Source organism: Carcharodon carcharias, chromosome 7 (genome assembly GCF_017639515.1).
Source record: "Carcharodon carcharias isolate sCarCar2 chromosome 7, sCarCar2.pri, whole genome shotgun sequence".
Classification (NCBI taxonomy): domain Eukaryota; kingdom Metazoa; phylum Chordata; class Chondrichthyes; order Lamniformes; family Lamnidae; genus Carcharodon; species Carcharodon carcharias.
In genome coordinates this window covers 56098552-56111402 of record NC_054473.1, presented here as the reverse complement: position 1 = coordinate 56111402, position 12851 = coordinate 56098552, and the positions used below count along the sequence as shown (strand labels likewise).

At 36.1% G+C, this 12851-nt stretch overlaps 1 protein-coding gene across 15 annotated transcripts in view; it reads left to right on the top strand.

The window, feature by feature from the left end:
• The window catches only part of foxp1b (forkhead box P1b), a 518322-nt gene that overhangs the window by 366976 nt on the left and 138495 nt on the right, over nt 1–12851 (top strand). For all 15 annotated transcript variants that reach the window (XM_041192652.1, XM_041192651.1, XM_041192644.1 and 12 more), the window contains one exon: nt 12100–12237. In XM_041192652.1, coding sequence (XP_041048586.1) covers nt 12100–12237 — 138 coding nt within the window. The remainder of the gene's footprint in view (nt 1–12099; nt 12238–12851) is intronic.

Sequence of the window (12851 nt, the reverse complement as noted above, 5' to 3'; positions counted from 1 at the left end):
ATGGGGCAAGGATTTTAAAGGCTGTGATCTTAATTAAATCTCAACTGACTCAAATAATACTTCTGAAGGCATGCAGCGTTGTATAACCTTGCTGAGCGGATAAACCATAAATCATCAGCCCACATGATAGGAAGAGGTGTTGAACATGGCTTTTTCTTAATTTTTAGGTGTAGCCTTAAGATAATGAATGCCACAGAATGCAACAAGATTCACAATATAAAAATCCACTTTGACCTCTGAAAAGGGTGTTACTTAAAACAAAGAGTCATAAGAGAAAGAAGGAGGAAGGCAGAGAAAGAAAAGAAGGGGGGAAAAAACTTGCCTCTTTGTTATGTTGGTTTTAGTATACATTTTGTCTGCAGCCTCTGAGCCTCCAAACATCTGAGTGCTGAGATAAGATGTTAAACCAACGGTAGCTTGTGTTTTCCCTTTCAAAATTGCTGGTGGCGGAGCTGTAAACACCTGTGGGTAACAAGAGCTGACTGTGGGAAAGTCCTGACACCACTAACTCAATTTATTGTTTTTGGGTGAAAGGCTTAGCTAGTTTCTTTTAATGGTTTGTTTGTTCAAAAAGAAAACAAAAATGACCTTCAGGGGAAAATTATTTGTTTATTTTGAGAGATTATTAAATGCATGCTCTACACTGAAGCTTTGTGCTTGCATTATTTTGTTATCTATTTGGGCTAGAATTAAGATCTAAATCTAGTGTGTTAAGGTACATATCTATGCATAGCTTGGCCTAAATAGCCAAGTGGTTATGGTATTGGGTTTGTAACCCCAAGATCAAGAGTTCAAATCTCACAATGGCAAAAAACTATGAAACAATGTAACTTCATCTGAAACAGATGGAAACGGGTTTGTACTCGAAAGAGTTACATATCTATGCATATGGTTTCCTGAATGTAAACTAATATAACCTGTATAATAAACTAACCAAATTTACCTGGATGGCATCCTGTTTTATTTGTCCTGAGCTCTGAAGCACTCAGCTTCCATCTTTAATTTTGGGATCATAAAAATTATGAAAGGAAATTAATAAAAATGGGTTTTAAATTTTAATACATTTCTGATCATTTCAGCCTGGGCAATCAGTGAGGGGAACACATGTTTTAAAATGGCATGGTGTTCTTCAAAGAAATAAATGTGGTTAAGTTATTGTTTTAAAAAAAGATTGTGTTGTTGTTATCATATATTTAGCCATGAGTTGATTTGTTAACATTAAGAATTTGTGGATAAAAATGCTAGAGTCAGTTGCTTCTGATTGACGATTTTTAATGGCTGTGCTGGAATTTCACAGGTTGCTGTATGCATGCCTCTACTTAAGAGAAAGATATTTTTAAAGGGATGAAGCATGATTTGTTTGCATGACTTACCCTTGCTTCTGAAGTCAACTTCATTATTATTAAAATATTTCTGAACATGGTAAACCAACAATATCAGAAAGGTCAGCCTCTCTGATTTTCTCTGAGGCTTGTTATTTTGTACTTTTCAATTTTATTTGATGTCCTGACAAAACAAGATGACATGAGGAAGCATACATTAAAATCTGATTTTCATCTAACCTGTTACAACATTGGCAGCTTAATTTCTGCTGCCATTGATAGAAGTTGTCTCTTTGTGCAATTACTTTAATTGCCACACTACTCTGAAAAAGGTTTCTTTCAGTGCTTCCGATTTGTCTTGATTTGCTTTTGGCTTTTTGAATTCATTTTGACCTCTGACAGTTCAAGAGCATTCTGGATAGAGTGTGTCTTCATTAGGAGTGAATCAGTGAATAGTGAAATCATCAGAGGAGCGACTGATGTTTTCTCATTAGAATCTAATTTGCACCCTTTTGCTTAGATGTGATGTATAGCCCATCTACCCAAAGGATATGTCTGGTGCAGGCTATGTGCTGCACTCCCTATGTATTTAAACAAAATAAAAGTTTAAAACTGTTCAATAGAAACCTGAAGGTTTCAGATTCTGTAATGACAGAATGACTGAAATGAGAAGACTGTTATGTTAAAATTGTGTGTGGAATGTAATAATTCAGATGTATGCATGAGTACATTTCTGAGATTTGTAGCTTCTGACTGCATATTTTGGTTGTACTGATTTGATTGCCATTATTCTGTACTTTGTGCTTTGAATACTCCTCCTAGGATATTCTCTAAGAGCCTTTCTATTAAAACCTAAAGCAGTGCATAAAAGTTTGCAGAAAACTTTTCAGTTTTTGCTGCATTTCTTCAACCGATATTGACATTTTATCATAATAGGCAACTGCATCCCATTTCCTTTGCATTATTGCGCTTTACAATAACTTTAAACATAGAAATTTCCTTTGAAGTAACAGCTAGAAGTAAGCATTTGATGTGATGCCGTAACGAATTAACTAAGAAATATCGACCCTTATCTATGCTTCCAACCATTGATTATGTTCCGTAACTTGTAAATCAATTCTGTCAGAATATTCTATTAATTACATCATTTACCTTGTCTTCAGGAGTATATGTAATATATTTTCCTTATTATAATAGAGGCTATTTTCAATTAAATTTTCTGCAGGCATGTAGAGCAATGCAAGGCACATACATAGGCTACTGTGTACATGGCCCATTAACTGTTCTCCATTTAATGATGATTGAATGAAAATTAAAAATTTAAGAGACTGATTAAGCAGCTGGGGTAAACTTTCCTTCATCAAGTAGCAGTATACAGCTTTTACTGTCATGATGCTAAAATATTTCAGAAATGCTAGAACTTTGACTCTAGTAGAATAATAGTGATTCTGCAACATGAAAGCAGATGTCGATGAACTAGCTTTTAGCACTAGGCTGATGTTGATTATATGATTCTTATATGGACATTTAGGATATGTACCATGTTTTTAGTATGATATCTTGTGATAAGACAGGATAAGTCTGTCGTGTGGTATCTTTTTAAAAAAATTGTATTTCACTGCAAGTCTGCACTCTACATTTGGTCTTTTTGGCTGTTTGTTGATAGTTTTGCTTTTCCATTGTTTTAAAAATGTGCAAACTATGTTTGTACTGAAACAAATTGGGCCCTAACTTCTGATGGAGTAGGGTTGCCACTCTGCTCGAATGTACTTACCTTGAAATCCAGGCGATCCCATCTCCCAACACCTTCTGACTCAGGCCGGGTGAGATCTGGGCACGTCCCTGGGGCCTAGCTGCAAGGGCTGTGGAGTCACAGGTATGGAAGCCACATCCCATTTTTTACAGCACTAACTGCTGTAAATCAGGTAAGTTTAAAGGTCCAGTCAGGTTTAAAGGTCCTTGACAAGCGAGTGAGAAAAGTATACATGGTAAGTGGGTAGGATTGGGGAGTATCGGATCAGGCCTTGGGACGATGGTAGGAGGACGGATGTCGGGTCAGGTTGGGCCTGGGGGTGGGTGGGTGTTGAGTCAGTTAGGCCTTGGAGAGGGGGGGAGGGCAAGACCCCTGGAGGGCCAGGGAGGTGGGGGGTAATCGGTGGTGAGGTGGGTGGTTGTGGAGTGGGGGTAGTCAAGGGGCGGGGTGGGAGAGGAGACCTGTGGGGAGCAGGGTTAGTCGAGGGGGTGGGGGTTCAGGGAGCTATCAGGGGAGCCTTTGGGTGGGGTGGGTGGGTGGGGGGTGGGGGGGGGGGGGGTGGTGCGGGTGGGGGGGGTCAGTGTGGGATTGTACAAAAGTCACCCAGAAGCTACAGTTGGTTTTAATTCTTCTAACTTTTTCTGGGTAACTATTGATGTAAGACAGTCAGAATTATTTTAATTTGGCGATTTAAATCACATTATCAGATGATTCCAGTGAAGGGCAATTTCCCATGGGAAGTTTGTACTTCCCAGACAATTGCCATGCAAACCTTACCTGGGAATATCTGGTGGAATATCCCTAGTACATCCTGGGGGTACCCCTCCCCCTCTTGAATACGACGCCCTGGAGCGTGGGAAGTTATGGCCCAATATTTAGGATTGCAATTTAAGTCAATTTTACTGACTATATATATATATATTGACAGACCACTGCTCCAGTGACATTTGACAAGCGCACGTGAGCCGAGATGAAGAGATTACCTGGCTGTAACAATCACCTGAAATCATTCCCGGGGAGGTTCATGATGGACGATCATCACTGTAGTTATGACACATTTAAGAATTTATAAATATAGTTTCCCAAACATTGTGGCCAGAAAATTGGATCACCATACCCCTATTGTACAGGTGCCCAAGGATTCAGTGTGGTGGGTAACTTGTGCACACTTATTCTGCTGCAGAAGTGCAGCATCTGCCATATTGGATCAGGCTGCTCTATAGGTGTCTAGAGCGCATGCCTGAAAATGCTGTTGGGCTCTGAATTTGCATGTGCAATGGACACAATACCTGTTTCAGACTCCTTAGTGAAAATGGCCTGCAATTAACTACAGCATGTACCATGCTTGCTTTACTCAGGTTTTTCAGACTTGGAGAAGCTAAACCGATAGTCCTGAAATGAAACTCTGAAGGTAGCCAGCTAAAGGCTTTTTTTGTGACCATTTTATGGAGCTAGAAAAAGCAAGAGTCAGGACCTCAGCTTCATATTAAAACTACCAGCCACCAATCACCCCTATCCTGATTGCCCTCTGCCCTGGTAGCTTTCTCTCCCTAGGCCTCCAGCCGCCATTTAAATTGACTGATCTTGCTGCATCCAGTGATCAGTGAAATGCCTCTAGAGCCATGACTAATGCCCGCAGCTAGCTGGTGCTTCCTTAATGAGGCTGGTAAGCCAGTTTGCTGTGGCCCTACCACTGGATGGACCCATTATATGGATGTAACATGCGCTACACTGAGTTCATGCCCAGTTTGGGCATGGTCCAATTCCTAGGCCCAAATTCCTTTTAATGGCAGTGTTAGAATGACAATTATGAGCAAAACAGATTGTATTAAAACCATGCCAAAATTCTGTAAGCTGCTTTGTGAATTGTTAAAAATTTCATGGACAATATAATATTTTAATTTAATTTGCTGAAAGATTTGAATAATGTTTTTCTCATCACTTGCAAAAAGCTGCTGAAAGGGCACTTTCTGCTGCCGTAGTAAAACATTTGGCACTCATTCACCTTCTTTTAATGGTGTCATTTTTTCAGGATCTATATTTTGTCTTTTATAGATGGCTACATTCTGCAAAAAAAATTGATTGATCAGCACATGTGTACAGCTAATCTCCCTTGTAACAAAATACAGAAGCATGGTATCAAGGTCCCTTTTCTTAGTGACATAGGTAAAACAAATATGCCTTGTGTAGTCAGAGAGATCTTCGATTTTTGATCACATTTCTAGGTAATGAGTTTTATATTTTCTGTTTAAAAATAAACCTGCAAGCTAAATATCATTTGCTTCATTATACAGGATTTGTAAATGTCAAGAATGTACGTTGCATTTCCCTTCTTTTATAATAAAGTCATTTCAATAAGGTCATTTTTTAAAGTTTATCCTCTTTGTAAATAATTTCTGAGTATGACCTAGTGCAGATTATTTAAAGCAAAACTCTGAAAACTATCTGCTGCTGCCTATTTTATAGGAAATTATTGACTATATATTAATATTTCCTGGTTTCCAATATTAAGATAATCCTGTTGTTTCTTTAATTTTTTTTTTCTTAAATGTTATTATGATTATTATGAAATACACCTGATACAAAAAGTTTGTGTACTTCATATGCATTCTCACAACATTGATTCTAGACCAGGTCAGTTTTGTTGTTTTATATCATCTTGCTTCATTAAATAAATGCCTTTTTTTGGGTGGGGAGTTTCATGTTCAGTAATTGAAATGACATTGAAATCTCACCACCTGAGATGGATTGTTGAGAAAGCTGATGCAAGTAATGTTTTCCTAATCTTTGGTAAATCAATTTAGCGCAAGAGTTACATTTTCAGTAAAGCAAGCCTTTAATAATGTCTTTTATTCTTTTATTACTAAGTGCAGGTTCATAGGTATTTGTGAGAAAATAATTTTTGAATGAATACTTTTATATCTTAGAATATAGTCACTTGAAATGCAGTATAATCTCCATAAGAATTGGTGTACTTAGGAGGCTGCATTTATCAATGGAGCCAAGAATCATACATTTGTGGAGGGCACTAATTTTGTTAAAGCAAAACTGCACTCTTCAGCTCAGCTGTAGAAAATAATATAGGGTACCAAGTATAAGTTAAACAGTTCTCCATGGGAAAGCAGGGAAACAGTTTAACATATCACCCCATGCCAGTTTTATGCATTTTCTAGTATCCACGTGAAGAGTAGCATCAAGAGACCTAGGAGCAGGTTGTCTAACTGCCCTGGTGGAAAAATATTTAGAAATGCATGTAAAAACTTAATTCTCTTCTGTAAATATTGTTAAGTGTGACAATCCTTAAGTAAAATTCCAATTTGGTTGTGCCATGCCAATAAGAAAGATGAGTTTGATCACTCTTCTATTATTGATACTCCTAACAAAATAGAGTAACATGCAGTGGTAATAGCATCTAAGAAAGTACACGAGTTTAATTATTCGGGTAGGTGGGGTCACCTTTTGGTAAAGGATTTAGAAAATCTAGTTGTATTCTTTTCCAACAGAAAAATAATGTAGTTTAGATCGAAGGTGCAGTTACTCCCAGATAGTTTATATAACTCCTATACGTCTCAATCATATGGCCTCTGGGGTAAAAACAAAAATCCACCTTTTACTTCCCCTTGCTCCTTTTTAGTGTTGTAAATTCCATTGCAACTATTCTTTTTAGTTGCCTTTTTACGTTGTGGTTTCAATATTTGTTAATAACTACTAACAATATGCAAATAAAAAAATAAACATTAAGAAAAGGATCTGTAATCCAGATGCAATGACAGGCAAACATTGCAAATCTGGGTGTACAATGGTGTAACAGTTCCTTCATTTTTATTGGAGACTGATCGAGTGTAACGTTTCCTTTTTCTTGTGTTTTGCATGTTTTCATGTTTTAACTTTTAAATGCAGGAAGATTACACGAGATGGAATTAGCACAGAATTACTGGATGCATATTTTTACAAAATAAATCTGCGGACCTTAAGTCAAGTATTAATACTTTACCTGATTAGGTATTCACAGACTACATAAGCTATAACTAGCAATAAACTACTATATTTCCTAATTCATTGTGAATTAGTCCAGCCACTTTTGCTGCATTGGTATTTACACTTAGTGAATATGGATGGCACTAAAACTAATAATTTATGTAGTACATGTGTCTTCTTTGTGCTGGATAGTATGAATAATGAATGTAAAAAAGCTACTTATTACTAAAGATGAATGTTACTTTAAAGGCTTTAATTGCTTCTGTTTCTATTTTCAAAGAACTGAAGAAAATAAACTCATGTCGAAGATTTAAAAAAAAAGACCCAACTAAGTACTAACAGTGGCACAACTAATACTTTGATGTTGTTATGAATAGGAATATATTATTAGGAGATTGCTGTAGATTTCACAATAAAACAGAACCTGTAGAATATAACTTTTGCAATATTAAAGAAACTAAACATGACATCACTGTTCTCAGTAAAGTGCCAGATGGAAAAGAGCCTCAGAACTGAAGATTTTAACAGGGTTTCATAATCTAATAAATACCTCATGTCAGTTGCAGTGCTTTATTATTTTAAATGTTCATCCATTTCTTTCATCATTAGTAAATTAATTGGGCTATGAGCTACCCATCAGTGGCAGGGGGTGCATTACATCTTGTGACTGGGGTTGTTTATAATTTTTCTAACATTACGCAAGAAATCTGGGAATTTATGAGATGGCACTGTCTTCTCCCCACCTATTTGAGCATCTAGCGACAACATTCTTTGTCACATCATCAAGTTATTGGCACTTTGCTTAAAGCCTTTGCATAAAACTTGGTAACTTCAAATCATTTAAGCACTAGGTTCCATTTTATATCCTTGTATCTTTAAATTGGCATCAGCCTCATCAGATAGGAAATGGCCAAAAATATCCTATAACTTTACTCTGGTTACTTAATGAAGATGGACTTGCTGGGAGCTGCCTTCCTATTAATCCATTGATCTTCAAATTCTGACTGTTGACCTTAATTCATCTGATCAGATTTTCACAAAGCTACATCTGATCTATCGCTGCGTGGTGGGTTTTCTTTCTGGATTTGTGCCTCTATACCTGAGGACTCAAAAGTAAGAATCTGTTTTGCTATAAAATGCAAATAGAAATCAAGGCAATTCTTTTGTTTAAAAAAAAAGTAAAGTTAATCTATGATTTGATTTTAAATAATTAATTGAGCATATCAGATCCCCATCACATGACCCAATTTGTTACTTTGTTCAAAAGGTGCTTTACTTGGATGGTCAGCTACAATTTATTAGGATATGAATAGGGTATGTTTTAAACTTTTAAGGTATTGATTTAAAAGTAAAGTAAAATATTTGAATCTTTAGACAACATCAGCCATGTGTAGTAATACCCTTTCCCCGAGTCAGAAGATCTTGAGGTCAAACCCCACTCCAGACTTAAGCATGTAATCTGGGTTGGCACTACACAGCAGCATTGATGGAGGATTGCACTTTCAGAAGTGCCATCCATCTTTCAGACAAGGTCCAGTTGCCTGCCAGGTAAACATAAAAGATCTCATTGTGCCATTTGAAGTTGGGCAGGTTTCTCCTGGTATCTTTATCAACTTTCCTGCTTCAAACACCACAAAATAAATTTGTTATGTTATTTAGCTCATTTGAAGTTTGGGGAATCTCGTTTGACACATTTTTGCTGTCTTTGCCTCCAAAGAAAACAATGATTACATTGCAAAAGTAATTGATTGGCTGTGATGCACTTTGGCATGTTTTGAGGAACTGAAAGGTGTTTTTTTCCTACGGGCATGACAGTAAAGTTGAAAATTAAAATGGTATTTATGCGTCAATGTGTTCAGTTATCCTCGATCCACTTTCACTCATGTCTCAAGTTCAAGTTGTTGCTCACTTGAGGAAAGTTATCATTTGTATTTTCTGAAATCGGTTCGGCCTGTTTATTAAAGATTTGTGAGTGGCTACAACTTTTGTGTTAGTCAGCACTTTTAATTAGGGAGCATCTGTTTCCAAATTCCAGTATACAATCTGTTTATTAATCTCACATGAATGCAAGCTGTTCCCTCTCATAAACATAATATTATTTATGAACTTATGACGTATTAAATATATGATTGATAAATGATAACTGCCAGGTGGAATGGGCAATTCATCCTATTAGCGAAGTCATATCTAAACTGCTTAACAAGTGAGTGGACTTTTTTTCTGGAATGAATAACTTACTGTATCACATAACTTCCATTGTCTTAAAAAGCAATTGATTTTTACATTTCTTATTGAAGTAGCAGTGTAAGTTCGCAAGTGCGCAATTGAAGGGACTGTCTTTAATGGATATATGCCTTTGTATTCTGTTGCGCCACTAGTTTTATTTCTCTCTGCATGATATAAATTACTCTTGGAAAAACTTATAAGGTCACAAATAAAATTTCATACAGGAAAATACATCACACTGTGGTTGGTCTTTTAACTTCAAATCAAATTTTAACCCCTGAGTTAACTAGTTATTACCTGGCTCTGCTTTTAAGCTGTTTTATCAGAATCAGATCTTGCTTATCTGATTTACCATCAGGCATGTACATAAGGTATGGCATTTTTAGCATGTAAAATTAAAGCATTTTATTTCAATCTATGGAATGAAGTATCTTTTCTCAAAAGCAAGAACAAATTTTTTAAACAGATTTTAAAGATTTGTCTAAAACTTTCTTTCCCCATATTATGATGAAGTTTGTTTGGTCATTCATTGCAATATATATTACACACCCAGTGTGTATTTTTAAAATGTTAGTTTTAAATTTACAATCTTGCAAAAAAAATCTGTTCCTGTGGTTAACTTTTTATTTAGATTAATTTAGTTAGTTTATTTTGTTTCACTGTGCAAGTTTTGAGTTCTTTTCAAAGCATCCTGAATATAGGTTTATGTTGGTAAAATGGTTACTACAGATTTATGCATTTTGTCTTTTGTTTGCTTAAATAACCCGTCTGTTATAAGTTCTGTACGTTTGTTTAGGATTGCCAAAGCTTGGCTGTATATTTTGCTCTATTAAAGCATTCCTTCCAGTGCGCCTTATAGCAGTTTTCAGTCATTCAACAAGGGATTAAATGGCAGTAGTTGGAGTGATCAATAGGTTAAGAACAATACAATCACTCTTACTGCTAATGACCTCTATAGTAGTGTGTAATAACATGTGTGCTGTAAAAGCCTATTGCCTATGCTGCAAGCTTTTTGATTTCTGACATTAGTTAATATACAAAAGACAATAGGATAGCACATGTACATTTACAGCGCGAACTTTCATCACCCCAAAATAGCAAGTAAGCTTGATGAGTCCAAGTATTTTAATAGCAATTAATTGGTATCACGTAGAAAGCAAGCTCTGCGTAGAGTTTGGAATGTGCTTTCATCTGTCTGACCTTCATCAGTGATTTAACTTCGTCAAGATTAGTGATGCTGAGAAATCAGGACATCAGTGCATAATGACTGTGAAATTAGGAAAGTGAATGCACTATGCAAATGGAAGAAGAAATCAGTGAAGGTGGTGGTATAGACACGATAAAATAGAATAAGAGCTCTTAACTACAGAAATATTAAAATGCATCATCACAGCATAAAGATGAAGAAGTTTGTTTGCTAGATGCTATCTTTATGAGTTTGTTATTCAATACCTTTTTAAACCCTTTCACTGACTCTAGCCTATTTTAAGATTAGAAAAAAATTCCCCCAGGATGACATAAAGCTATAGATCACTTTACACTTTCATGTTTCTACTTTTGTGTGATCAATGAAAATTTACATTTGAGTATGAAGTGTATGGAAACCAAATGGAATTCAGTAATATTGTACAAAAATTAAGCTATATATCTCTGAAATAATAGTGACATTTAAATATAATTTTACAATGAAGCAAATGTATTTTAATTGAAATATTACATTAATACTTTTCAGCTGATTAAACATTAAAACATTCCTCCTGTTTGTTCAGGTTTAAAAACAGCATTAAAAAGCCTTTTATTTCGATGAGCTTGAAATTTATGTCCCAATATCCCAGCATTTCAACAAAATGTAATAATCGGTTTGAAAAGCTGAATTTCATTCTACAAACATGCAAAATTTATAGAATTGTCATTAAATATAAGCTTGAAAATAACTATGCAATGTTGTTCAAGACAGACTGTCATTTTAATGTCGGCTTCATTATCAGAACAAGACATCATCCTTCATACACAACGTGCAGGTTACTTGGTTTCAGTTTAGAAGGATGTCCATGCACTTGGACACGTTAACATTAGCAAATGTGAAATGCTATCAGGTTCATCACTGTAACTGTTTGTCACTGAAATGTCAGTAAGAAAAGCTGTGGTGGGTATATCAGCAATATGAAAAATCTGGCAGTATCAACATTCACATAGTTTAGATCAGCATATGGACAATTGAGATCACATTGGAGGCTTCTTTTAAGAAATGGCAATTCCCTTGTTCAGAACAAGCTAATGCAATTCAGATTTGTATTAGTGATAGTAATATTAGTGCTGTGTTTTGCATTTGTATTTAAAGTAGCAAACCTGCTACTTTATAGTATTTCATAGTTTTGTTTTGAAGTTGCAGTGCTCTAAACGTTTTCATATTTTTAAATACTATAATTATTGTAACATGTTAATTTCTAAAACTCCAATTTCAATCATGGCAAATTGGATAGATTTTAATTTTTTCATATGCCAATGCCAGGTGTTTGTACTAGAAGAGCCACCAACCTCTGTCCTTTGGCTCAACTATTGTCAACCACAGACCAAGGAAATAAGGAGAATACAGTTCATTGCCTTAAGAAAAGAAGTACCTAGTTTCAGGGTTTGATCTTTGCTAAAATATAGAAAAAATTTGCAACATACTGTTTCATTGTGATTTTTGATTGAATCATGTTGTGATACAGCTTGAAACTGATTTGACAATCTCAGCACTCCAGTCAACAATTTTCTGCTATACATGCACAACTTTATAAATATTTTGTTCCTTATTCTCATATGTTATGTCTTTAGGTCCCAGTATCAGTGGCTATGATGACACCTCAAGTGATAACTCCCCAGCAAATGCAACAGATTTTACAGCAACAAGTACTGACTCCTCAGCAACTCCAGGCTTTGCTTCAGCAGCAACAGGCTATCATGCTGCAGCAGGTAACTTCATTATCAGCCAGTAAATCAAGTTTACAATCACATTACCTGAAACAACTCAGTCCACTTTCAATCAAAACTGGACAACTTTATTTCTATAATTCTGTTTATCTGGTTTAAAATTGGACAGGCATTTCTATTCAGACCAATTTTCACATGTTTAAATAGTGAGTAGCATTATGTGTACCGTCTACTTCCCCTTCCATAACATTTCCTGCTTCAGCCCACCTGCTGCTGAAATCTTCTTCTATGCCTGTGTCACCTCCAGACTCAACTATTCCATTGTTTTCTTGGCCAGCCTCCAGAAATGTCAGCTCATCCAAAACTCCACCACTCACATCCTTTCCTGCACCAAGTGCTGCTCACTCATCACCTGTTTCTTTGCTGAATTACATTGACTCCCAGCCACCAACACCTCTAATTTAAAATTCTCCTCCTTACGTTTAAGCACGTTTATGGTCTTCACCTTGTCTATCTTTTTTAACCAGCTCAGGCCCTGATGACTATTACTCCTGCTCTCACATGTTTCTGTATTTCTCTTGACTGCAGCCGATCATTGATGGCTATGCTTTTGCACCCTGGATTCTATTGCTCACCCTCCCTGCTTCTCCACCTCC